Genomic DNA, 24,671 nt, shown 5'->3' on the forward strand with positions numbered 1-24,671 from the left:
GCACCGACCGCCACCTCCACAGGATGGAGCTCGCATCTGACGCGGCAGCCCTTCTCTGTGCTAACACACGCGGCCTTTCTCAGCGGGTCCCAGACTTGGCACTGGGCCGCCGACACGGGGTGATACAGTGTTGTGGCCGCTTCTGCAGCCACGGCCACAGCACAGAGCTTTCCCAGCAATGCTGGGGGGGCGGGGGTGCAAAGCAGCACTGGGTCCTCTCCCACGAGCCTACACAGTGCCAAACACAGTGGTTTATACGAGGCCCGTGCGCCAGGATCGCGTGGAGATTTTCACGTACCGTCGCAGGTAGACGTCAGAGTCTCACGAACCCCCTTTGCCCGTCACACAGCCACAATCATCCAATCGCGCCAATCTCATTTCGTCTCTACCTCTGCCCACTGCCCGTTCCCTAGCACAGCTGGATTAGCTGGAATCCAAATGACACCACATTATTTACTTTTTTATTCAAGAAGAAAAGGATTTCTCTTTCGCAACATAACCATGATGCCATCACACTTAAATAACTGACAGCACATATTTAATCAAATTAAGGAATTCTTGTTATTGTCCCAGTTTCCCCTGATTGAGTACGTCTGTCTGTCTGTCTCTCTCTCTCTCTCTTTTAAAAACTCGTATGGAGCCTCCAGCCCTCCAGCCCCATGATTCAGTGACATTGGGCGGGGTCCGCGCTGGGGATACTCACAGCTTGCTGAGGCTGTCGAGCCCTGTGAAGGCGCCGCTCGTGTCCTCTATTGTGCCCGAAATCTCGTTGTGGTCCAGATCCCTGGGGAGAGGACAGAAGGCAAGCTCACGGTCCAGTGTGAGCACGAAAGGGAGAACGGGCTCCCACCCAGCCTGCCACCTGGAAGCTGCAGTCACCTAGGTGCAACCTGGCGACCCAGCCGTAATACACAGTGAAGAGAAGGGCGGCCCTGGGAGGGAGGCCCTGCTCTGCACACCTTGCAGGGCGGGATGCCTTTCTCGGCCTTTCTGCAAAGCTCACACAAGCCTTAAGCACGAGGCTTCCCCAGGCTCCCTCTGCAGCTTCCGCGTCGAAGGCCACGCTTGCGGGAAGGGAGGCCGCGCAGACAGCCCAGTTTGTATTCTGCCCCCAGAGAGCAGACATCTGGCCCCTGGCACAGAGAACCAGCCCGAAAGTTTCCTTAAAAGTTCCTGTCTGCTCTCACACCAACCAGAGCCCCTTTCCTGGACTTGATCAAAAAACTGTGAGAAGTGCACGAAGGAAAGGATGGCGAAGAAAGAGGCCCCTCAGTGCCGGCCAGCGGGTCTGGAGCCTAAAGCCCATCTCCTCCCAAGGCCTGCGCAGCACTGACTCTGAGCCAGTGAGGACATCTGGGTGCTGAGTCAGACTTGCGACCCACTCGCCAGGATCAGGGAGGTGAGGCCAACTCCTCGGCCCAGGCCCCTCCAATAATGAAAATCCCAAGGCTGATGAATCAGCAGCCTCCCCACTTCCAAGGGCGGGTCACGGTGCCCAGGCGAGACATCACACCTGGCGACCAGGCCCCCATTCTGCCCTCTCCAACTTTCCACAAGGTTCTTGGTTCCTAAAATCTCCTGCCTTGAGCTCCTACAGATAGCGGCCAGGAACAGAAGGGATGCTGCTCTTGGCCCCCGGGAGAACCTGCGGCAGGAATCGATGCTGCCAGTAGGAAGGGAGGGGAGCTCTGGCTGAAGAGTGCAATGCTTGCTGTGACCTTTATTTTACAGCAGGAAGCTCCAAGAGCCGGTTTTGCTTCTGGAAGGGACTTCTTTCAATGGGTTCCTCCCTATTATCTTCCTACTGAAAAAACCAGGGACCCAGGGCTGCGGCTTTGTGTGCCTGTCTCCCTTTTCCTAGCCCTGGCTGCCAAAGTTTTTCTCTTCTTTCTGGCCAGCTCAGTCTGAATGTTCCCAGCCTTGTTATTCAGGCCTTGCGAGGGTTCGCAGGCTGACCTTGCTTGAATAGCTTGGCTCCGGGCTCTTTCACACTCCCAACAATGGCTCTGCTTGCTTTAAAGCCAACTGCCAGGTGCAAGTGCAACAGCCCTCCTCCCTGTCACATGCCTGGGAAGGAGGCCTCAGAACCCACTTCCACTGTCTCCACTACGTCGTCTTTGGGGGCTTTGTGCTGATATTTGCTTGGAAGTTCTCTGAAGTCAACAATGGAAAAGTTTTATAAAAGTCCCAGAAAAGCATCCTGCAGCAACTTCTGGCAACCCCACCTAATTAGGAACTTAAAGGGAAATGGCATTGTCACCTCCGCTTTGTCAAATGACCTCCTAATGAGGTGCAAGGAAAGACATGGGATCCCCAAGTACCTCTCCGGGAACAAGGCATCCTAGACTCAGGGTATGCTGAAGCTCAACTACTAGGACCAGGAGATGAACTGCAGGCTCCACTTGGCTTGGAGAAAAAATATTTGGGACTTAAAAATGGAAGTCACAACTGGAAGACTCCAGACTGGAAAAAGTGACCCCACGGCTGCCGTTCCGAAGGCTGCTCCAGGCACTCAACGGGGGGGAAGCTTTTCCCAACAATAGGACCACAGCAACCTGCCCAGCACCATGTGGGAATTACTGCTTGGTAACAATTTATCGGGCATCATCCTGGGGGAATGTGAGAGATTTTTCTGTTCAACCAGTTCTTTTCAGTTGCTTATATAAAAGTTTGAGACTTTGCACACCTAACAAGTCAGCTTTGGATCCTATTCTGACTCGAAGCCAGTGAGAACAGAATTCAACAAAGTAGCTGGTCTGTCCCACCGTGTTCTCCCTACTGGGGACCCCTTCGTTCTGTGGAGAGTGAAAGACGTACAAGACTCGCAGGTTCTTGAGTCCCTTGAAGGCGCCTTCCGCGACGTGGCTGATGGCATTGTGGCTGAGACGCAGGACACTCAAGCTGCTCAGCTCTGCCAGGCTCTCCTCATCCAGCCGAGTCAGGTTGTTGAAGGACAGGACCCTGGGGGGCCGGGAGGAGGGGAATGTCACCACCAGGCCACGGGCAGCTGCCCTCCACTCTCCTTTCCTGAACACCGAGCCGCAGCTGGCCGGATCTCAGTGGGAAAGGACACACACGCACGCCCAGAGAAATACCAAAGGAATAAGTGGCCGTGCAGCCAGAAACTCATCAGGGCCCAACATCCATCTAGTCTGACTCCTAGAATGGTCGTGTAGGTCACAGACACCAAGGTGTCCATTCGACTGTGAGGACTACGCAAGGTCGTGCGACACAAGGACTCTCAAGGCTTGAACCCCTTCATGCTGGTGTCCATGGCTGGTCTTGATTCAGGCTACAAAGACCTCTCAGGGCAGAGGCCTGAGACTCTGGACAGGACCCCAGCAGGTTCTGACAGTGAGCCAGGGAGCCCCCGTTACTCCTGGCATTGGCCAGCAGAGGGCACCACTGGCCGCTGCCTCGGAAGCCATGGCAGCATCTCACACCTTAGCGGGGACTGCAGGTTTCCGCCCAAGTCACCTCTGAGTGTCAGAATCCAATCTCCCTCCCGGCATTGCCACACCTGACATAGCCCTGAGTTGATTACTTGATACACTGGTCATCTATCGTTGAAAAATGGCGAATTGGGGCTGGGGCAGGAAGAAGGAAAATAAATTCAGAGAAGATTAACTAGTTTTTAAAGGTGACAGGGAGCAACATTCTTTCTCTCCTGGACAAATAAGTCACGGTGTCTGTCGGTCTCAAAGACCTGGCAGGAGATCAAAATTACATCCTCACCTGCAATTAAAGAATTTAGCTTAAGGAGGGGCAGGAAACACATGCTGGAAAGCAATCCAAAATCTGGCTCCGCAGTCGCCTGGAGATGGGGCCAACTGCTGAGACTGGTCAAGACACCCTTCCATGACCTTTCCTGCACCTTCTAAAGGGCACAGAAGACAGCTTCGTGTTGTCCACCAGCCCGAGGGTGATTCCTGGGAAGCTCAAAGGCCCGCCAGGGGGAGGACACCTTCCCACGGACTCACACACCCTGTGGCGGTCACAGAGGCTGCTCCTCGCCGTGGGAAGTGGGCTTGCTCGGGCTTGGGGCACTCAGAGGACTTCTCCTGCTTCCCCACGGCTCCAAGCCCTGACAGAACCAGAAGTCCTCAGAGCTCACTGGTGGGGCACAGCCTGAGGACAGAACTTCTCAGAAGCCACCCAACACTAACTGAAATGTACAACTCCAGTGCCCTGAAGCTAACCCCACAGGGTTAACACTAACACACACAAAACCCAAGGGCAGTGAGCACAAGGATAGAGACAGAACTATTGCGTTTTGCACTAGATAATGATGGATTCATCAAAATACAACCTCCAGGCCGGTGTGGTAGGAGGTGTGTGTGTGTGTGTGTGTGAGAGAGAGACAGAGAGAGAGACAGAGAGAGAAGGAAGGAGGGAGGGAGGGACAGAACACAGAAGACCAGATGAAAACACCATCTGTAAGAATCCACATTCAGGTCAAACACCCCCTTGAGTCTGCCTGGTGAGGCTGAGAGGGGACAGACTGAGGTGAGGCTTGGCACCCATAACAACTGTTCACTTCAGTGGGTGAATCTTTTCCTACAGCCAAGCTTAGAAAAGGAAGAAAAAAAGAAAAAAGAGAAAACCCACCCAAACTCTCTTCAAAAATAAAGAAACCTACTAGACTAACCTAGAACATATCAAACTGAAAGAACAAACTTAGCGGAAACCTGGTTTTTTCCTTCCAAAAAACCCAGTCTTTGCAAGATGGGACAGAAACAGAGCAACGGAAGTGTGTTCCCAGAGCCCCCGGCAATGCTGCACTCACTGTCGACAACCCTGCCCTGGCCTGAGACATGGCCAAGTCCACATCCCCTGCCCCCACCCAGGAAAGTCCGTCACCACTGATCCCGGAACCTGGGGCACCATGAGCTCAGGAGTTCTCAGGCCCAACCTGGATGTCCCCTCTGGAAACATCCAAAAGGAGCAAGGGGGCCATGCTTCTCTCAACGAAGCGCAAGCGTATACCCAGGACCGCATGGGCGCCTTCACGACTTGGCTGCTGGAATGCACAATGGGGATGGGGAAGGTGCCAAGAGCACGGCAGCTTGTCTCCAGGAAGGAAGAGTGTGTGGCCACCTCTCTGTTGCACGGACTTTCTCGAATGTGCCGTTCTGTGTCTGAGCCCAGATGACCCCTTTCATTAAAGTACACTATTTGGTGTGGCCGTTAGCACACTCTCAAAACAGCTACAGTGAGGACACTTCTTTTGGCTGCCCTTTCCCAAGACAGCCCTCTACCCCAGGAACTTTCTCCAAACCCAAGAAGGCCTTGGGGGCAGAGGCTCCCTGCAGGGGCCTGGGTGCTGCTCCTGTAGCCCCTGCTAATCCGAAAGCAGGGGGGGGCAGAGAGTACATCAGGAAGGGGCTCAAGCTCAAATCACTGAGGGTCCTGCTCTGGGCCTGGCTGGTTTGGGGGTCCATCTTCTGTCCAGCACAGGGCTACTGGCCTGCTTGCCTCTGAGCTCCCTTCCCACCCGAACCCGCTCCCGGTCCAGGGTGCTGTGGAATGAGCCAGGACTAAAGCTTTCTGGGCTTGGGAGAATTCACCTATAGGCAGTGTCTCAAAACCCCATCACAGTCCACAAGCGAGGAACTTACAACTCATGCAGCTTCCGGCAGAAGCTCCAGCCGTCACGGTGAATGCGGGAGATGGAGTTGTTGCTGAGGTGCAGCTGGTGCAGGGCTGTGAGGCCGTACAGAGAGCCGCTGTTCACTTCCAGCAGGCTGTTGTACTCCAGGTGCCTGCAAGGACAGCCACACGCAGGATGAAGAGGGGACTTTCACTCATTCATTCAACAGACAGCAAATAAGGAGCCGCTCTCTATCAGATACTGCAGTCAGCACCAAGGGTGTAACAATGCACAAAAGAACTGGAGTGAGTGAGTGCATGAGAGAGTGTGTGCACGTGTGTGCACACACACCGGAACTGGGAGAAGACAGGCAAACAAAACAGACGATGGTAAGTGGCAAGGCAGACTAGAAAGTTCAGAGGAGTAACGTTTTTAGCTAAGTAAAAGTGAACCAGGCAAACAAATGGGCAGAGGCATTCCAAGTAAGGGCAAAACCCATTAAAGGACTAGAAAGGAGAGAGAACGGGAGGCAGCTCTCATGATCACCCCATCTTACAGGGAGAAATCTGCAGCTGAGTGAGACTAGCTAGGTAACTTGTCTAAGACTCCACAGCTTAGCAAGTAGTAAAGGGGCCAGAACAAATTCAAACCCAGGTCTGGCCAGCAAAGGCTGGGCTCTGCAGCACTGTGCCACAAGACCTGGCTTTAGCTCTGGGCTCAGACTACTTGGATTAAATTCCTAATTGTGCCACTTCGCTGGCTGAATGAACCTGAACATCTGTAAAATGGAGATAACCAAGAACATGGACTTCACAGGGCCCCTATGAGAAGGAAGTAATAAAGTACACGTCAGGATTTTAGCACAGCGCTGAGGACTTAGCTCTCCACAAGTTCATTAAGTATGCTTTTATCCTGCGTCTCCATGTGGCATATGCTAGCCCAGGTCTACCCTAGATGAGTCCACTCTTTAATAAAAGTCACTAATTCAAATTTTGCTCCATGTTCAATATTATAAGGACATTGAGCAACCAAGTTCGTGCGTTCATTCATTCCTTCCTTCCCACTTAATTTATAAATAACCTCTAGGGCAACCCATCACTCCTAATTTGTACAATATCGTTCAACACAAAAACCAAATGGATGCCGGGCACAGTGGTTCACGCCTGTCTTCCAGCAGTTTGGGAGGCCGAGGCAGGAGGATCACCTGAGGCCAGGAATTCGAGGCCAGCCTGGGCATCATAGCAAGAGCTCATCTCTGCTAAAAATAAGAAAAATTAGCCAGGTGTGGTGGCATGCACCTGGGAGGCTGAGGTGGGAGGATTACTTGAGCCCAGGAATTCAAGGTTACAGTGAGCTATGATGGAGCCACTGCACTCCAGCCGGGGCAACAGAACAAAGAACCTGTCTCTTTCAAAAAAACAAAACAAACAAAAACACCCCAAATGGCAGGTGCTCCATCTTCTGAGAATTCTCTTTCCATTTCATCCTCCTACCCAGCACATGACCACCTGGATTTTCAAAGTCCAAAATGACAGTTTTAAGGATTTCAAGTTAAAGTGTTTTGAATGCGGAAAAGCAGAGGTCCAGCTGAGGGCACGAAGGAGGAGAGTGGGAAGCCCAGCAGCAGCTCATGTCCTTGCTGCACACAGTGTGCGTGGGAAGGATGGTCACCTGGAGACACCCGGACAGTGAGCACAGCAGAACATGAGCATGGACCTGGACCCAGCTGGTTTCCAGTATGAAGATAACCAATAAAGGACATAAAAGTCATGATATAATTTGCAGACTGCAGGGGGGACATGGCTGCTGTCATGAGCAAGTTAAATCATTGACTCTAAAGCAGGAAATCTCAAGTTGACAAGTGAAGATAGTGGCATGAGCGGATGGACCTGGAAGTAACCACCAGCAAGACTAAAAACAGAAAACCCAAAAAGAAATGCTCAGAAGGGACAGCCTCCTGGGAGAAGAACTGGAACTAAGAGGGAGCAAGGGGGTGGGAGCAGGCAGGGACTGCTTTTCTTTACTATCTGATTTTACTTAACTATGTGGATGCATTACTTTTGATTAGATATAAACAAATTTTCATGTTTAGAAAGAGAAGATTAGCAATTGCCTTTTCTGTACGCTTCTTCGTTGTTGTTTTACGTTACACAGGCAGGCAAGCACGTTCTGCTATTGTACGCATCTGGTTTAGAGAGAACGCTCCCTTGATAAAAGCTGAACATCTGCACCCAGAGTCTTGATTAGCTCACAAGACAGAAATAAATCTCCTAGGATGAGCTATACATATTTGGCCCACCTGCACATCAAGAAGGACTGTCAAACCCAAAACGGGGAGAGAAGGAACTTCCTGTGGTGTGTGGGAGTGGAGAGGATGTGGGGAGGGGTCTGTTCTGCAGCCCCACGTTCACGGAGGAAGCAGGGGCGGCAGCAGATGTGGCTGGGGGGCAGGTGGGAGCAGGCCCAGCACAAGGGCTCCCTCCCCCACCTCCATCAACCAACTTACCTGACTTTATCCACTGAAACTTCCCCCAGGAAACTTCCCTATCTGCTGGGAAAGCACCGAGATTTGGCTCAGTCCCCAAAGACAGTAGGGCCCAGCTGAAGTTCCCAAGGGCAGAGGGCTGGGTCTAGCTGAAGTCTCAAAGGATTCTTGAGGGCAGGGGCTGGGTGCCCTACTCCACGCCCAGTGCTCAGCTGAATGAATGTGTGCGTGCGCACATACACACACGCACAGACACACACCCACACACACACACACACACAGTGCACAAACGGACCACGCATGGTCCTCCACCCCAGAGCAAAGCCAGGGCCCGGCCCCACACTTACAGCACATGCATCCTGGACAGGCCCCAGAAGGCCCCGTCTGTCAGATTGCTGATGTTGTTCCGCTGAAGCTTCAGCACCTCTAAACTGTCAAGCCCCTGGAACGTGAGGCCCTCGATCAATCGAATCCGATTCCGACTGAGATCCCTAAGGAGAGGAAGCCAGCAGGGTCAGAGCATCTCAGGCACATACCCCTCCTACAACCATCCCCAGGCGGTCCCGGCTGGGTTCCGAGCCAGAGGAGAAACCCTGGTGCAGGGGCCCCTAGGGAGCCAGGACACAGCAGGGGAGCCCATGGTCTGTCTCGCCCGCCACAGAGGCACTGACGCTGCCGCCCGACGGCTAATGCATGAAGAGGGGCACCGGGAGCTCCCCACAGCCAGCTCCAAGAACCTGAGCGTGCTCGCGATCCTCCCTGAGTGGCACTGTGCCGTTCACGACTCTGCAGCGAGGGCGTGGGCATGACTCAGCAGGTGGACGTCTTAGGTGAGGAGTCTCTTAGCTCAGCAACCGAAATCCACACCAGATGCCTCAACCCAGGAAAAGCCCAACCACCGCGTATCAAATGGCAGTGACATGTTCCACGCAGGGCATTTCACGCAATCTCTACGTATGGAGAGAAGCTGCTGCACACGGGGGAGGGTGGAATGGGGGAGAGACACCCCAGGAAGCATACTCATTTGGCTTCTAGCCCCAGCATGACAAAGCTTCAGTTGACCACGAGATGGCAGGAATCGGGGTGGGCTGGGTCCTTAGCAACCCGGGGGAAAGGCAGGAAGAACACACAGCTGACCAGAAAACCTTGGTTTTCCCCAAATATTTCTGCACTGTGTCACGACCCTGCCCCCCACACGACCTCCTCAGTGTCACCGAGACCTTCTCCACAGACTGGAAAAAGCAGAGCCCGGCTTTCACCACAGGGAGGAGAAGCACAGGCAGGATGGGGGCCGGGGCGTACGCCATCTTGCTGCCAACCTAGACCTCACAATTGTTTTGTTCTGCTTAAACCAAATTTCCAATATTGGCTTATTTTCCTGAAATACACTCTTCCACTAAAAAGAGGACACAAAACAAAAAACCACGGACGGGGGGAGATCTTCATCAGATTCTGGTTAATGGAGGTTCTCTTGAATCCAAAGCTCTGTGTGTCTAGGCAGGCACACAGCCTCCACCACCAAAAAATGAAATAAATACTTTATTTTGAAAAAATATCATATATCTTGGGAATGACAGTAGGAGGAAAAATATAAAAAATAAAATAAAACAATAAATCAACTACCTTATAAGATGTAGGAGGGGAAGACAAAGACCCATCTCTTGCTTGCTACCTCTGGCTACACTAACTTTTCAAACTGCTCAAAGAAGAGTCAGATATCACCATGTCCAAGGTACAGATTTTATGGGTACCTTTCAAAAATACACCAAAACTTCTAAGATACCAACCCCATGTAGCCTGAGCACGAGCCAGCATCAGCGAACTAGGATTCCTCATTTCGTTTTGGAAAATGTCAAGGAAGACAAGCATATATAAACTAGTGGATCTTTTTGCTCTGAGGCAGCCCACAGGCACCAGACCCAGCTCCTAATTTGCTTTTATTAGGTGTTGCCGTAGGGCCGTTAAAGATAGTTTATGCTGAGCTTTACCAAGGGGGAACGAGGAAGGGGTCGCATTTGGTATGAAGTCCTTGGGGAAATCTGGCCTCCATAAAGTTTGGCCAGCCTTAATTAAAGCACAGGTTTCTGTACTCACAGTTGTGTTAGCCTGGGCAACTTGAATGCTTTTACAGGAAGCCGGGTGATCCTGTTTTTGCTCAGGCGAAGAGTTAGCAGCGACCGTGACAGACCATCAAATGCTCCCGACTCCAGGGTGCCAATCCGGTTGCTCGCCAGGTTGCTGGAAGGGTTCAGGAAAGAAAATGTAGTGGTCCGTAGGAGGCCTTCCTCGTTTCATTACAGACACCAGGCCCAGCTGGGTCTCAGTTGGGAAAACAAGATAAGACACACCCAGAGGGACAGGTTTCCAATGAGATGTTTATCGTCACAAGGCTTCCAGATGGGGAGCCAGAGAGTGCAGGTGTCAGGACTGTCTAATTAGGGCACGCAGGCAGGCCTCCTAGCAGCCTGGAGCACACTGTTCTTGTGGCTGGTGGGCCACCCCAAGAGGTAGGAGTGAACATCAAATACCTCCACGCCCAGCCACCCCCCACACCAGCCCCACCTCAGGAGCCACCTGCAAAGACTCCTTCCTCACCGCTCTGCCCAAGGTTGATGAGGAAGGCCCTAGAAAGCAGGAAGTCAACTGAGAGGCCAGGTCAGAGTCAGCTTAATAATTTGGGGAAACAGACTTTAATTTTGAAGTGGGTCTCTGTGAAGGGAATTACATAATACATATGTATAAATCAATTCATTTTAATAATTTTAAATGCCTCAAAGAAACACTCTAGTTAGAGACCTGCACAGAGTCCCTTTAGAAAACAAGCAACACTTCACGTGCCTACACTTATGAGGTGATATACGTCAGGGCACCCATGGCGACAGTACAGAAAAGGCAGATGCTGTTCCTCAAAACGTGTCAGATCTGTGCTTCTCATTGTATGCAAATTATATCAAGTAACAAAAATGAAAAAAAGAAAAGAGAGGAACAATACGGTATTCCTGGGAGAAGTTATCCCCCCCAACACCTCTGCTTCTGCCTCACCCAGACAAATGCTACTTTCTTTTTTTTTTTTTTTTGGCCTAAATGAAAAGGAGAAAGGCCAGGGAGAATTCTCTGCCACAGAGAGTAGAGAGAAATAAGGCCCTTTTCATCTCTCCACCAGGCAGTGGCCCAGGACAGGGCGCATGAGGATTCTTTGCAAATGGGGCTGGACTGTTTGTTCTTAACACTCCAGATTAAAGAAGAACAGCCTGAGTGATGAAGATATACTAGCCCATAGCTGCCAAAATAGAAAGTCCCTCCTGCTTTCATGCAGGGAGAGAAGGTCAGTGCAATTCACTTTAGCAGTTGTGGTTTCTCATCCCAAGCAAGCAGGTGGCAGCTGGAGACACCTTTCAAAAGACCCTACTGGAGGCTTCACAATGGCCAAGCCCTCCTGTTCCCAAATTCTGGCATCTTGATGCAGCCTAAGAAAGAAATCACTCCTCTCCTTGGGGTCTTTACTTGGAAAATCTGTGTGCCAAGCCTCATCCTTCCTGAAAAGACAGGTCACAATGACCCCTAACTGAGCCTTGAAAATGATTTCCAAAATTGCTCTGGAACAATAATAATACAGGGAATAAAAACTCACCGGTAAGTGGAAAATGTCTCTTTAGCCTGAATTTTCAGTTTCTTTCCCAAAGCAATACTTCCCTACCAACAAGTAGTGGATTAAACAGGTTTTAACTTTTTTCCTTCCTGTCTACCACCCATTGTGTGTGAGATGGGGCATTAACATGGGTAAGACAGAAATGGACAAAGAAATCTAAAAGGTGCTGAAAGTCTACAGAATAAATGTCCTCCCCCCAAAACCTAAAGACTTGTTTTAATAGTGCAAGATAAGCATGGACACGATAAGCCTTGTCGAAGCCTCCCTCCAGCGAAGGATCCTCTGACCACCCTCTAATCTTCTCTGGAAGCTTTTCCTAGGAGGCAGTCTAGTGAACGGGAAAGAAAACAGGCTTTGTGGTCAGGATAGCCCGTATCTGAATCCTAGACCGTCCTCTTTGAGTGGTGAGTCCGTGGGATGGGCTAATTAAGCTCCCCCATCTCAGAGCTTCCTCATCTGTCTGTAACATCAGAGTAACGTTGCAGGATTTGGAAATGCTCCATCAATGGGCACACACAAGAACACAGATCACCAGCCCCTGCCCTCTGCCCTGCAGAGGGAAGCCAGAGGCCTGCAGCATCCCCACTGACTCAGCCAAGCCATGGCTGAGGAGAGAAGGAAACATCCACTCTGCATCCAGACCTGGGTGCTGGTGAAGCCGTTACCCTGCCTGGAAGCAGAGGGACAGACAGCAGAACAGAGGTACTTACAGCTCCTTTAGAGGCAGTCCGCGTGGAAAGCAGGAACTCCGGACTTCCGTGATGTTGTTTGAACTCAGATCCAACACTTCCAAGGAAAGGTAAGCTTTCAGCTGAGTCCCCTCCACGCTGCGAATCTTATTGTGTTGTCTGGAACACACCAAGGGAGGTGACTCAAGCATTTCTTTCTGCAAAGTAACTGCAAGAAACTATTATTTCCCCCCATCCACCACTTCTTTTAGACACTTTTTTCCCAACCGGTTTGCCTTTTCCGAAAAACAAAAAAGCAAGGAAGCCTTTAAAAAGAATATCTCCTGTTCATCTTCCCATCAAGTTATTACCGGCTGGCTGGGTGCTGGATAGAATATATTGGATTTTCTTGTCTGAGACAAGTTTGTCTGTCAAGGTTCTATGCTTAGGCTGCTCTTCTCAAGGGCAAGAACGTAGTGGTGATACTTAAGACCATGCGAGACCAGCAAGACGTGACCAGAACCCACTGATGCACATGCCATGAAGGATGAGCCCAGGACAGCCAGACAGCTCCAGTCCAACTTTCATATATAACTGTTAGAGCCTGGCCCAACCCCATAACTTAAAAGAATGTAGGCACCCGAGCCCAGAGTCCACTTTAATCCAACTTAACACATCATTTCGCACATTTTACTGACACCTACCACGTATCAGGCACAGAGAGATAGACACAAAGGATTTTTTTTTTTTAAAGAAAAAGATGATGACAAAATCCTAACAATCTACAAAGGCAAAGAGGAGCTCACTGCTGGGTCTAATTGGAATCGAATCCCTTGAACCTTCTTACTCTACCCTTAATAGCTCTGTCCGCCTCGGTTTTCTCATCTGGGAAATGGGGCCACAACCCGTAATTTCAAGAGTATGGATGATCCAACCTGAAACCTCACTGAAGTACCTGGCAGATGTTAAGGTAAGCGTTCAGAGTGTTTACCACCGCCCCAAGAAAGGCATTTGCCACCAGGACTTATTTGCACCTTTAATCCTCTTTCTGTAGAATCCACCGACCAAGAGTTATTAATCAGGAGAAAGACCACAAATGCCAACCAAGGCTGGAGGTACCTAACCACCCTGTTGTGGGTTTTGCTCTGCCCGGCAGATTCAAACCACCACAGCCCTGACTCCAATATCAGACACTGAAGAATCTGCTGGGTGGTGGCGCGAGGCCTCTCCGTCCCAGGCACTCACACTCAGGCCAGTTCTGAGTCAACAGTGTCAGCATCTCCGGCCAATCAAAGCATTCTTGAATGCAACACAAGTAAGCCAGGCGTCGCTGACCAAGTGGCATCTCCTTTAAACAAACACTTGACCGAATCAGTTCCAACAGGCATAAACAAGGACCTCTTTCCCAGAAGCTCTGGGGCTTCTCGTCGACTCCTTTGTTTTTTTTCACAAGTCTCCCAGGCCCTGAACTCGAAATCCATTTACGAGGGCACAGCTCGGCACACAGAGAAATCTCCCCAGAACGAAAGGACCCTTTCCCTTCGCCTCTCCTTCCCACCCCCCCAGAGCCACTTGCTTTGAGTTCTTTATTAAGTTCTTTAATAAAGATAGTCTCTTCAGTTTTCTGACTCCAAAAGAAAAAGGAAAAAAGAAAAGAGAAGAAAACCTTTATTATGTAAAGTATGGGAAGAACAAAAAATAAAGGCGACAGAGCTGAGCCTTATCCGGGAACTCTGAATACAGTACCAGGGAGCCAGGAAGAGAAGGTCTGCAGACAGAAGGGACGGGCGCCGCTGGCCCAAGCAGCACAAAGAGTGCTCTAGTGTGGTGAGGGCTTTGCTGCACGGCCGTGGGACAGCTGCGAACCCCGACACTTCTCCTGCCCCCCGCCCCGTCTCTCTCCTCTCCTCCACCTCCCTCCTCTGTCTCCTTGGTCTTTGTCTTTGGTCTTAGACCTTTCATTTCTTTCTTGTCAGTCTATTTATTCATTGAATCAAACACATCCTAGGCCTCTCACTCTGGATAAAGGACACTGTGCGGAGGACAAGTCTCTTTCATGGCTGGAAAAACTTCCCACTTGGCCAAAGCAGCTGCCATGGAGATGGGAAACAAGGGTGCGTGGGAGTGAGGGCCACAGTGGCAGCGTCCGTGAGAGGCGTCCAGCGGCTGGGGAGCATGCAGTCCTGCCTGGGAGAAGATGCTGGGGCAAGTGTCCGAGGGTGGGATGCTGGGACTGGGAGGAGACAGGCAGGGACAGGCCAGGAGCTTGGATCAGACGGTGCAGCTGGTGGGGCAGGCAGGACCACATCAGGAAATGCCTCCCAGGCCAAGCGAAGGACATCACAGTGGGCCAGGTAAGAGATGGCGGCGATATGGACACAGGCACAGAAGGACAGTAACAGGACTACAGCCCACAAGAGCTGGAGGTGACAGCCGGGGTGCACTGGTAGCGATCCAATATTTTCCAGTTTGGAAATGGAAGATAACCAGGTTAGTGGGCTAGTGGCCACACCTTCCATCCTTGCCCACTTACAGTCTATCCCTAACCCGGCAGCCAGAGAGATCCTGCTAAAAACAAGTCAGCTCTGGTGTCCTACTGAACAGGAGAAAACATTTGCGAATCATATATCTGATAAAGGGGCTAACATCCTGAATGCATAAAGAACACCTACAACTCAACAACGGAAAAGAAGCAATCCAATTTTAAAAAGGAGCAAAAAACTTGAATACACATTTCTCCAAGGAAAACATAGAAACGGCCAACAAGCACACGAAAAGATGCTCGGCATCACTGTTGGGGAAATGCAGATCAAAACCACAATGAGATATCACCTCACACGTCAGGATGGCTACTGTTAAAAAAATAAAATAACAAATGTGGGTGAGGATGTGGAGAAATTGAACCCCTGTGCACTGTTCGTGGGAATGTAAAATGGGGCAGCTACTGAAGAAGACCGTATGGTGATTCCTCAAAAAATTAAACACAGAGTCACCATATGATCTAGCAATTCCACTTCTGGGTACTGAAAGAATTGAAAGCAGATCTTGAAGAGACATCTGTATAGCCATGTTCACAGAAGCATCATTCACAATAGTCAAAAGGTAAAGCAACCCAAATGTCCAACAGAGGAACAAAAAAAATGTGGCATATACATACAATGGAGTATTATTCAGCCTTAAAAAGAAGAGAGATTTTGACACATGCTACTGAGTGGATGAGCCCTGAAGATATTATGCTAACTGAAATATGTCAGTCACAAAAAGACAATTACTGTATGATTCCACTGATACGAGGTATCTAAAGTAGTCAGATTGACAGAGATGGAAAGTAGCATGGCAGTTGCCAGGGAGTGGGGGAGGGGAAATGAAGCTTTGTTGTTCAATGGGTATGGAGTTTTAGTTTTGCAAGATGAAAAAAGTTCCAGAGATCCATTGCACAACATGAATGCACTGAACATGGTTGAACTCTACACTTAAAAACATGATTAGGATAGCAAATTTTACATTATGTGTATTTTACCACAATTTAAAAAGAAAACACAAGTCAGTTCACAGTATTCTTCTGCCGAATCCCAAATGATGACTCTTTTTTTTTTCTTTTTTGAGACAGAGTCTCACTGTGTTGCCCGGGCTAGAGTGAGTGCCGTGGCGTCAGCCTAGCTCACAGCAACCTCAAACTCCTGGGCTCAAGTGATCCTTCTGCCTCAGCCTCCCGAGTAGCTGGGACTACAGGCATGCGCCACCATGCCCGGCTAATTTTTTCTATGTGTTTTTAGTTGTCCGATTAATTTCTTTCTATTTTTAGTAGAGACGGGGTCTCGCTCTTGCTCAGGCTGGTTTCGAACTCCTGAGCTCAAACAATCTGCCCGCCTCAGCCTCCCAGAGAGCTAGGATTACAGGCGTGAGCCACCGCGCCCGGCCCCAAATGATGACTCTTGAATGTCACTCAGGAGTAAGTCCTTATGATGACGACCCCCAAGGCCGACACGGTCTGGCACTCCTACTCCTACTCCTCCACCTCCCACACTCCACCCCACACAAACATGTCGGGCCTCGGGACCTTCGCGAGTGTGGTCCCACTGCTTGGAATGCTGTTCCCCAGAGATCCAGGCGTCCACGCCCTCACTCCCTTCCCAACGTTGTTCAAATGTCACCTTCTCAGTGAGGCCTTCTCTGGCCACCTCCTCTAAAACCACAAGCCCCTTCACACACACACACACACACACACACACACACACATACACATACACACTCTCCACCCCCTTGCCTGCTTTATTTTTCTAAAGTCCTAATTATCATCTAATATCCTCAGTATTTGCTTATTTCTAGTTCACCATCTCCCCCGTCCCCACGTGGCTCCACCAAGGCAAAGAGATGTTTGCTTTGTTCACTCTTAAGTTTCCAGCCACGGGGCAAGGCACATAGTCGGTGCTCAATAAATACTCGCTCATTGAATCACAAAGCGTGAACACAGGTTGAATTCAGAAGGGCTGAGGCTGGACACAGATTTCAGACTCACCAGCATTTCAGCAGAAGAAAACCACACAAGGAGCTGAGTTCAGTTAGAACTCAGGAAGGTGAGGAGAGGAGAGGAGAGGATGCCAGGTGCCCCATGACATTACTGCCCAGACACAAATGACTGAGCCCATGGCAGCCCCAGAGACCCTCAGGGCTCCGACACTGCCTTCCCCAGCTGTTGAGGACACACACGCCACCTTCCCCCCACCCAAGTCAGTCTCCCTGCTCTAGACGGTAGCCCAGGACCCTGACCAAACCCTTCTGAATACCCGTACACAGGACAGCTGACTTCGAAGCTCTACCCTCCAGGAGAACTCTGCATCCCTCTCCCCAGGAAGCAAGAACCACACTGCATTAGCTGTGTCTGTGCACCCTGGCAGCTCCACCCAAGGCCAGAGAGTTCTTCCTTGTCTGGAACACGGCACAGCACTGTGGACCAATACGCTGTGCCGCGCCGCCCAAGTTCAGATCCCAGCTACACCACCCCCGGGCGTGAACCTTGGAGGAGCCCCATCTGTAAAGCTGGGTGTTAATTAAGTTCCTATGCCCCACGGGCTGATATGACCTGACATGTAGCGGTTGCTCAAGAAAATGAATTCTCATTTTTAGTAGTCATGTTTGTGTCCTCCGAGCCAGGCTCAGGGTCTAGTTTGTAGAAGGTGCTCTGGAAAAAGAATGAATAAAATTACCGAATGATTGGTTCTTATCTACTCCTCTGCCACATTTCAATGCAAGCAAGCAGGCCTGGCTCCCCTCTCAGGAACCAAGGGTTGACTCAGAGCTCTTACTCTTAGCTTTATGCATGAAACAGGCCGGCTCTAGCTAGAGAGTGTCAGACCCAGCCACTGGGAAGACCAGAGCCATGCTTCAAAGCAAATCCCAGACTGTAACTTCTGTGGGACTCAGGGTGGCCAGAGATCCGACAGATCCCCAACCAGCCAGATGACAGCGCCCTCCTCACACCAACAGCAAGTGGGACTCAGGCCCATGTCTTTGACCCAAGCTCACCGAACCCCACCACTCCAGGGGTGGCCTGCCAGTCTAAGACATCCCCTCCAGCACCCCCTTCTATCGAGGTCAGAGGACACAGCACGTATTCAGACCCCTGCAGGAAAGCCCTCCCGCTTCCTGCCTGAGAGTCCACGGCTGTGGAAAGGTGTCTGCTGCTCTGACTGAAGCCGGCATTCCATTTTCAGGAAACTGTTTTTAATGCCACCTGCAAACACAGGTGGTCATCATGTCATTCCTTTAACATAACTGTGCAGTTCCCAAGAACTCCTCTTACAATCTCTGAATAGCTGATCCATTAATGAACATCTATATAGCAGGCCCTGGGCAAAACATCAATGAAATCATGAAGCAATCAAACAAGGTAGGTACTACTTTTATTATCTCTACTGGTGGTCCCCTACTTACAACGGTTCGACTTAACGATTGTTTGACTTCACCATACACGGTGAGCAGAAACCATATGTCAAATACCCATACAATCATTCTGTTTTTCACTTTCAGTACAGTATTCAATAAATTACACGAGATACTCAACACTGTATTTCAAAATAGGATTTCTGTTAGATGTTTTTGCCCACTTGTAGGCTAACATAAGTGTTTGAAGCACATTTAAGGTAGGCTAGGCTAAGCTATAATGTTCAGTAGGTTAGGAGTATTAAATGCATTTTCAACTTACGGCATTTTTCAACTCTGATGGGTTTATCAGGACGTAATGCCATCCTACGTCAAGGAGCATCTGTACTTAGATGGTTGAAGAAATGGAGGCTCAGAGATCTGCAGGAACTTGCCTGTGGTCACACTTTATCCAGCCCGAGAGGCTCTCCTGGCAGAAGGGAATTACCCCAGATTGCACCCAGAAGCCTTCAGCAAAGCTTGGCTGAATCTAAATGTCAGCTGGCTATTTCTTAGTCAACTCAGCCAGGTGGCCCAGCTTGTGTACCAGCATCCCAGAGTGCTGCGTGAGTAGCAAATACACAGAACGCTTTGTGTGACCAAACCTCAGCAAAGAAGGCAGATGAAACTAAAGTTCTTACTCCGGAGGTTCTGGATGGAAAGAATAGAAGAGTTTCTTTGAGATCTTAACAGACCTGCATTCGAGCGAGGAACAAATATCTTTATCCTTAGGGAAGGTAAAGCTGCAAAGGGATCCATTTAAGTTTACAAAAAAGTGTGAGGATGGTGCAAGGTGAGAGGAGAGTGTGGTGCTAGGAATAGTGCTTACTGGCCTCATCAAAGGAACAGTCCAGCCTTTCTGTGCAACCAAACTAGTGATTCTGCAATTACAGGGACTGGGGGAAGTGTGTGGTGGCCAGGTCACGTGGCATTCGTGTCAGTTTACCCCTTGGGCTGCCCTCTGGAGCGAGGAGAACTTAATACAGCAGAAGTCTATTAAACCAACACCTGTTAAAGGCTTCAAAAATAAAATCGGTCTTCAAAGGCAGAGAGCAGGCAAGATAAGCTCTCCCCACTTGGCTACATTTTCAGAGCCAATGTTAAATTAGACAGTAAAACAGATGGAGGCATTTGAAACCAACATTTAAAACTTTTTATCATAGGTTATTGCTCCACTACAGTTCTGGGAAAGCCTGGTTTACAAGGTATTCCCGTTAGTGGAAGAAAAGATCTCATGTCACAGATAACAGCCAGGAAGAAAGGGCAAGGAGATCAAAAGCATAGGGCCAAGGTGGGTCAAGTGGGTAATTTCTGGTTCCTGAAATTATGCACCTATTGTCTATACCAGGGGTCAGCAAACTTACTCTACAATGGACCAGACGGTAAATATTTTAGGCTTTGTGGGTCATACGGTCTCAGTCATTACCACTCAACTCTGTTGTTGTAGGGTAAAAGTAGCCATAGACAATATGTGAATGAATGTGTCTGTGTTCCAATAAAACTTTACTTATAAAAACAAGTAGTGGGCCTAGATTTGGCCCCTTGGCTGTAGTTTGCTGACCCTGTCAACACTCTGGCAACCAGTTGGGGTTTCTAGGGCCAGGGACCTAGATTCTAATTCCAGCTCTTATGCAACTTTGGAACTGTACATAAATCACTCTTTCTCTACCTGGTTTAACCACCTACAAAATGAGGCTAAATGCCTCTCAATCGCAGAGAGAAAACCCTCCCGTTCTCCCTCCAGAGCCCAAGTCACACATCACTAATCACAATGTTTTCTGCCAACGTCTTTCCTACCTCTTCAGAAGGTGAAATGGAACATAAGTCTACATCACTATTTGTTCCTTAAAAGATGAGCCAGGTTCCTTACTGGAGTCAGTGAAAACAGGGTTATCTTACAGAAGACACACAGGTCCACACTGCATGTCCTTCCTCATTTTACTTCTGCCAGTTAGTCTGAAGCACACTGAAGCTGGCCAACTCACCAGTCCTAAGTCTAAGCAGGTAAGCCCTTCGGCTCCTCCAGACTCTCGGTGACACACAGAAGTCCACACGGTCAACCCCTTGAGTGTGGACTCCCACCAGAAACAGCAAATCTTCCATAATTTTACTTCAAGATCAAACTTTTAACATGCCTTCCTTAACACATCAACAAAATCCAAATTACAGCTCTTTGCCTTCCCTGATCTTCCGGCTAAAAAACAGTTTCACCTAACCCTGGAATGGGAAGAAACTGTAACACACCACCCAGCTCCACACCCCACAGCCTCTGAGCACCGGCAGCACTTCGCCCGTCCCGGTGCCACTCTGGAATTCCTACAAAAGCTCTGCACTGTAACCCAATCACTCTGCCCACACACAGCGGACACTCAAAGGTCTGATCAAGACGAATGAAGGCATGTGCACATCCACACGTGCCATCTGAGGCTGCGGTGCAGCTTAACACGCCATATGTGGAATCCATACGTGAGACCGTGTGAGCTCCTGACATCACTGATTATGAAATTCAGCGCAGGGCAGAGCAGCCCTGATCTAAGGAGGTATACCGTATTACTGTGTGTGCCAAAAAATGCTAACCATTTCAAAAACACACATGAAGATGATGATTTGATGATTTCTCCTTTGTCAAAAAACGTAGCACTAGCCAGACAGGCCCTATGGCCAAGTGCTGGCAGTTGTTTTGTTTACAAATATTTTCACTGAAATGTAACAGTTACACTGAGAAGTGCATAAACTATGAGTATAGAGCTCAATGCATTTTTACAAATTGTATGCACCCATGTAACCACCTCTCAGATCAAGATAGAGGACATTTTCAGCACCCCAGAAGCCTCTGTCCTCCTGTCATTTTCCTAGCTGTGTTATTCTTCCCAAAGGAGACCTCTAATTTTTACCACTCATGATTTTGTCTATTTTTGTGCCGTATAGATACAAAATTGTCCTATATATACTCCTCTGTAACTAGCTTTCACTCAACATTATGTTTGTAAGTTCCACCTGGGTTGTTGCATTAGCAGTAGTCAATTCTTTTTATTTTTTCCCTTTAAGCTCTGTTGGACTTGAAGTAGTTCATTCTTTTCTATCACTGTGTAATATTTCTATTGAAGGAATGTAGCAATTTATTTTTTCATTCTATTGTTGACAGAGTTATTTCCATACTGCAAAAAACACAGCTATGGACATGTCCTCTGCACGTGCCTTCTGGTGAGTATCTGCATGCATTTCTAGCAGGTGTGCAATGTCCAGGCATGGGATTGCTACACAGGTCATCAGGTATGCATATGCTCAACCTGTAGACATTGGCAGTTTTCTTTCAAACCGAATCCCCCAGGGTTGAAATGAATCTGAAAACCAACTGATCCAAGTGGACCACATTCTCAGATGCTACTGCCCTCCTGGGTCCCTTCCTGCACCCCTCCCCACAAAACAAATGAGAAATACAGTCTGGGGCCACAGAACATGGCCAGGCTCAATCTAATCTTGTTCAGGTGTCAAAGAGAATTATTATAATTTTTTTTTTAATAAGTGAGGGCCTAATAAGCACCAAAAAAGAAAAAAATAGACTAATTCTAAATCCCTAATTGGCAAGAAACATGAATGCACCCAATGCTAGGACCAGTGCCCATATGCAACTTAAAATGAGGATGAGATTTTTCAAAGAACAAGGGAGTGTAGAAGAGCTTTCCTAAACCAACTTGAAGAAAAGTCTCTCTTCTCGGAATGACCCAAAGGCATCGCCCTCTTGCTAGCCTGTTTTACATCCATCTTCTTAAAAACAAAAACCAAAATCATCTGCTCTATTGCATAAATTGATCATTTGCTCGAAGAAATTGCTATCTCGTAAGAAATGGCCCAGCCTGGGTTGTTTGCTGGACAGGAAATGAGAATCAGAATAAGCAGGTCTCTTTCTCTCTCACTCACTCCCTCTCTTTTTCCCCTGCTGCTGGTGAATCACCAGTTCCCTGGGGAATTTTGGCAGATTCTCAGCCTGGCTGCAGATGACGTTCCGGATCTGTTTATTCAGGTGGAGATGGGATAAAAAACAAGAGCGGCCCAGTGGCGGGATAAACAGCCTCCGCCAGGCAAGGTCAACCGCCTTTGAAGGCAGGACTGGGCTGTGTCAACCAACCTCCCGACCCGGTCACTTCCTTTAGGGTCACTCTTCCCTTGCGGTCTTCAACGAACAGTTTCCGTTAACTCCTTACAAAGAAGACCTGATATCCCCTCCCCATGACAGTGCACGGCCGCAGGGACCCTGCTGCAGCAGATCCCACTTGGTTCTCCCACCCCTCAGCTTACACCCATTGAGCCGAAAACCCCAGATGTAAAATGAAGAGATCTAAGGATGATCGAGAGCCAGTCACCACTGTTCTGATGAGGGTGACCCAACCCATGCATGACCGCAGGTCATCAGCATCCAATCCAAACTGTCGGAATGTCCCGCATTTCATTTTAAGATAAATAAAAAACAGTAACGATGAAAAAACTTCCTAAGGAAATGCACACTGTTCGTGAAAGAAGGCCATCTGAAAAGACAACCTACTGTATGATTCCCAACGTACGGCATTCTGAGAAAGTAAAATCTACGGAGACAGAAGAAAGAGCAGTGGCTGCCAGGGGTTAGGAAGGAGGGAAGGAAGACTAGGTGGAGCACTGAGGAGTTTTATGGCAGTGACGCTAGTTTCTGTCTGATACTGTAATGGTGGACACATGTCACTATACCTTTGTCAAAACCCACAGACTGTACCACACCAAGAGTGAATGCTAAGGTAAACTACGGACTTCAGTTAGTAATAATGTATCGAAATATTGACTCATCAATTCTAACAAATGCACCACACTAACACAGATATTAATAATAGTGGAAGGGGGGGAGGGTACATGGAAATTCTCTGTACTTTCCACTCAATTTTTCTGTAAACTCGAAATTGCTCCAAAAGTCTACTAATTAAAAACAAAACAAAACAAAACCTCCTAAAGTATTAAGTGGTCCTGAGGTCTTGACATCCGTAGACTGTAAGCTGCACACGGACTGGAATTTTTTAACCTTATTTACTGCTATATCCTTAGCACCCAGAACTATGCTTAGAACATAAAAGGTGCTCCATCAATATTTGTTGAATAAACAAATGAATTACAACTGTAGTTCGATCTCTTACATTGACCACAATAAAACTGAAGCAAGGAATGCTACTCAGAAAAAAACACTCTGAAGCAGGACCATCCAATTAAAAATTTTTAAAAAGGAAAAAATTAAAGGTATAATGTACAGTTAAAATATTTTTAAGGTAGAGAAGCTGATAGAGGTATTTAAAATGCCAAATAGAATGGCCTTTCACATAGAAAGGATTTTGTAGTTACTTATGCATTTCCTATGCTCAATTTAACCCCAAACACCGGCATTCATGACTAACCAGGGTTGGCAATGGTGAGACAACTGTGCTTGTCCTAAGCTGGCTAACAACCCTCCCCCGCCCCACCCCTGGACGCAGCTGTGTCAGAGAGCAGCAGTGAGGAGCGGCCGAGGCCCCTGTCTGCACACACCCTCCCCACTCTTCCCCTGGGAGCTCCAACCAGACGCTGCTGACCCCAAGAAGCTGTGCAAGCCACATCTGGGCAGCACTCCCCAGGGAGAAAGGCTGTGCCATCCTAACACCGGCAGCAACTTCCAAGGACTTGAAAAGTCAGTTCCATGTCTACAGGGAGATAATTTGTCCTGGCATCTGGGCAGGGCAAAGTGGTACCACATTGGGCCAGGAGAGAAGCCACGAACAATGACCCACTTCCCCCAGAATTCCCATCCACACATGGGCACCTCTGGGTCATAAAAACCAAGTGTTTATCTCTTCAGGTCAGGGCCAACACGGCCACCTGATTCTCTCTCGGCTTTATTTTCCCCTGAATGCATCAACACATCCTTTCTTTTCTTCCCCTTTTGCTCCCCCTTCCCTAGCAGCCTGGTACCCTGCACACCCCAGCACACTGGTGGTGTTCCCTGCACAAGCTCTCAGCCCTCGTGGAGGAGGGGCCCAGCCTGGAAGTCAGCAGAGCAGCAGTGTGTAAGGCTGCGTCGTGCGGAGCCACCAACCCCAGGGTGCTGCACAGCTGAACTGAATCCCCTGGTTTCTCACTAAAAGCAGGCTAAACTTACTCTTGTTACAATTGTCAAGGTAGGTGTGTCCCTGCTGTTCAGTTCTGCCCCTTGCAGGGAGGAGGAAAGAAAGCCAGGACACAGAACAATGAGCGAGTAGCATGGATTCGCCCAGACTTGAGGGGCTGAGCTACTGTTTGTGGCCAAGAAAACTGGAGAAGGTGGAGAGATGGCAATGATCTTAAGGGATGAGAGTAACCCTTAAG

General features: G+C 49.1%; 1 protein-coding gene across 2 annotated transcripts in view; it reads right to left on the reverse strand.

Annotated features, from left to right (window-relative positions):
- Positions 1 to 24,671, reverse strand: part of LRIG1 (leucine-rich repeats and immunoglobulin-like domains 1) — a 111,262-nt gene that overhangs the window by 20,341 nt on the left and 66,250 nt on the right. For both annotated transcript variants that reach the window (XM_012638222.1, XM_012638214.1), the window contains exons 4-9: positions 12,435 to 12,572; positions 10,170 to 10,313; positions 8,423 to 8,566; positions 5,619 to 5,762; positions 2,818 to 2,961; positions 704 to 784 (exon numbers count right to left, since the gene is read on the reverse strand). In XM_012638222.1, the coding sequence (XP_012493676.1) occupies positions 704 to 784; positions 2,818 to 2,961; positions 5,619 to 5,762; positions 8,423 to 8,566; positions 10,170 to 10,313; positions 12,435 to 12,572 (795 nt within the window). The remainder of the gene's footprint in view (positions 1 to 703; positions 785 to 2,817; positions 2,962 to 5,618; positions 5,763 to 8,422; positions 8,567 to 10,169; positions 10,314 to 12,434; positions 12,573 to 24,671) is intronic.

Source organism: Propithecus coquereli, unplaced genomic scaffold (genome assembly GCF_000956105.1).
Source record: "Propithecus coquereli isolate 6110/MARCELLA unplaced genomic scaffold, Pcoq_1.0 Scaffold1, whole genome shotgun sequence".
Taxonomy (NCBI): Eukaryota; Metazoa; Chordata; class Mammalia; order Primates; family Indriidae; genus Propithecus; species Propithecus coquereli.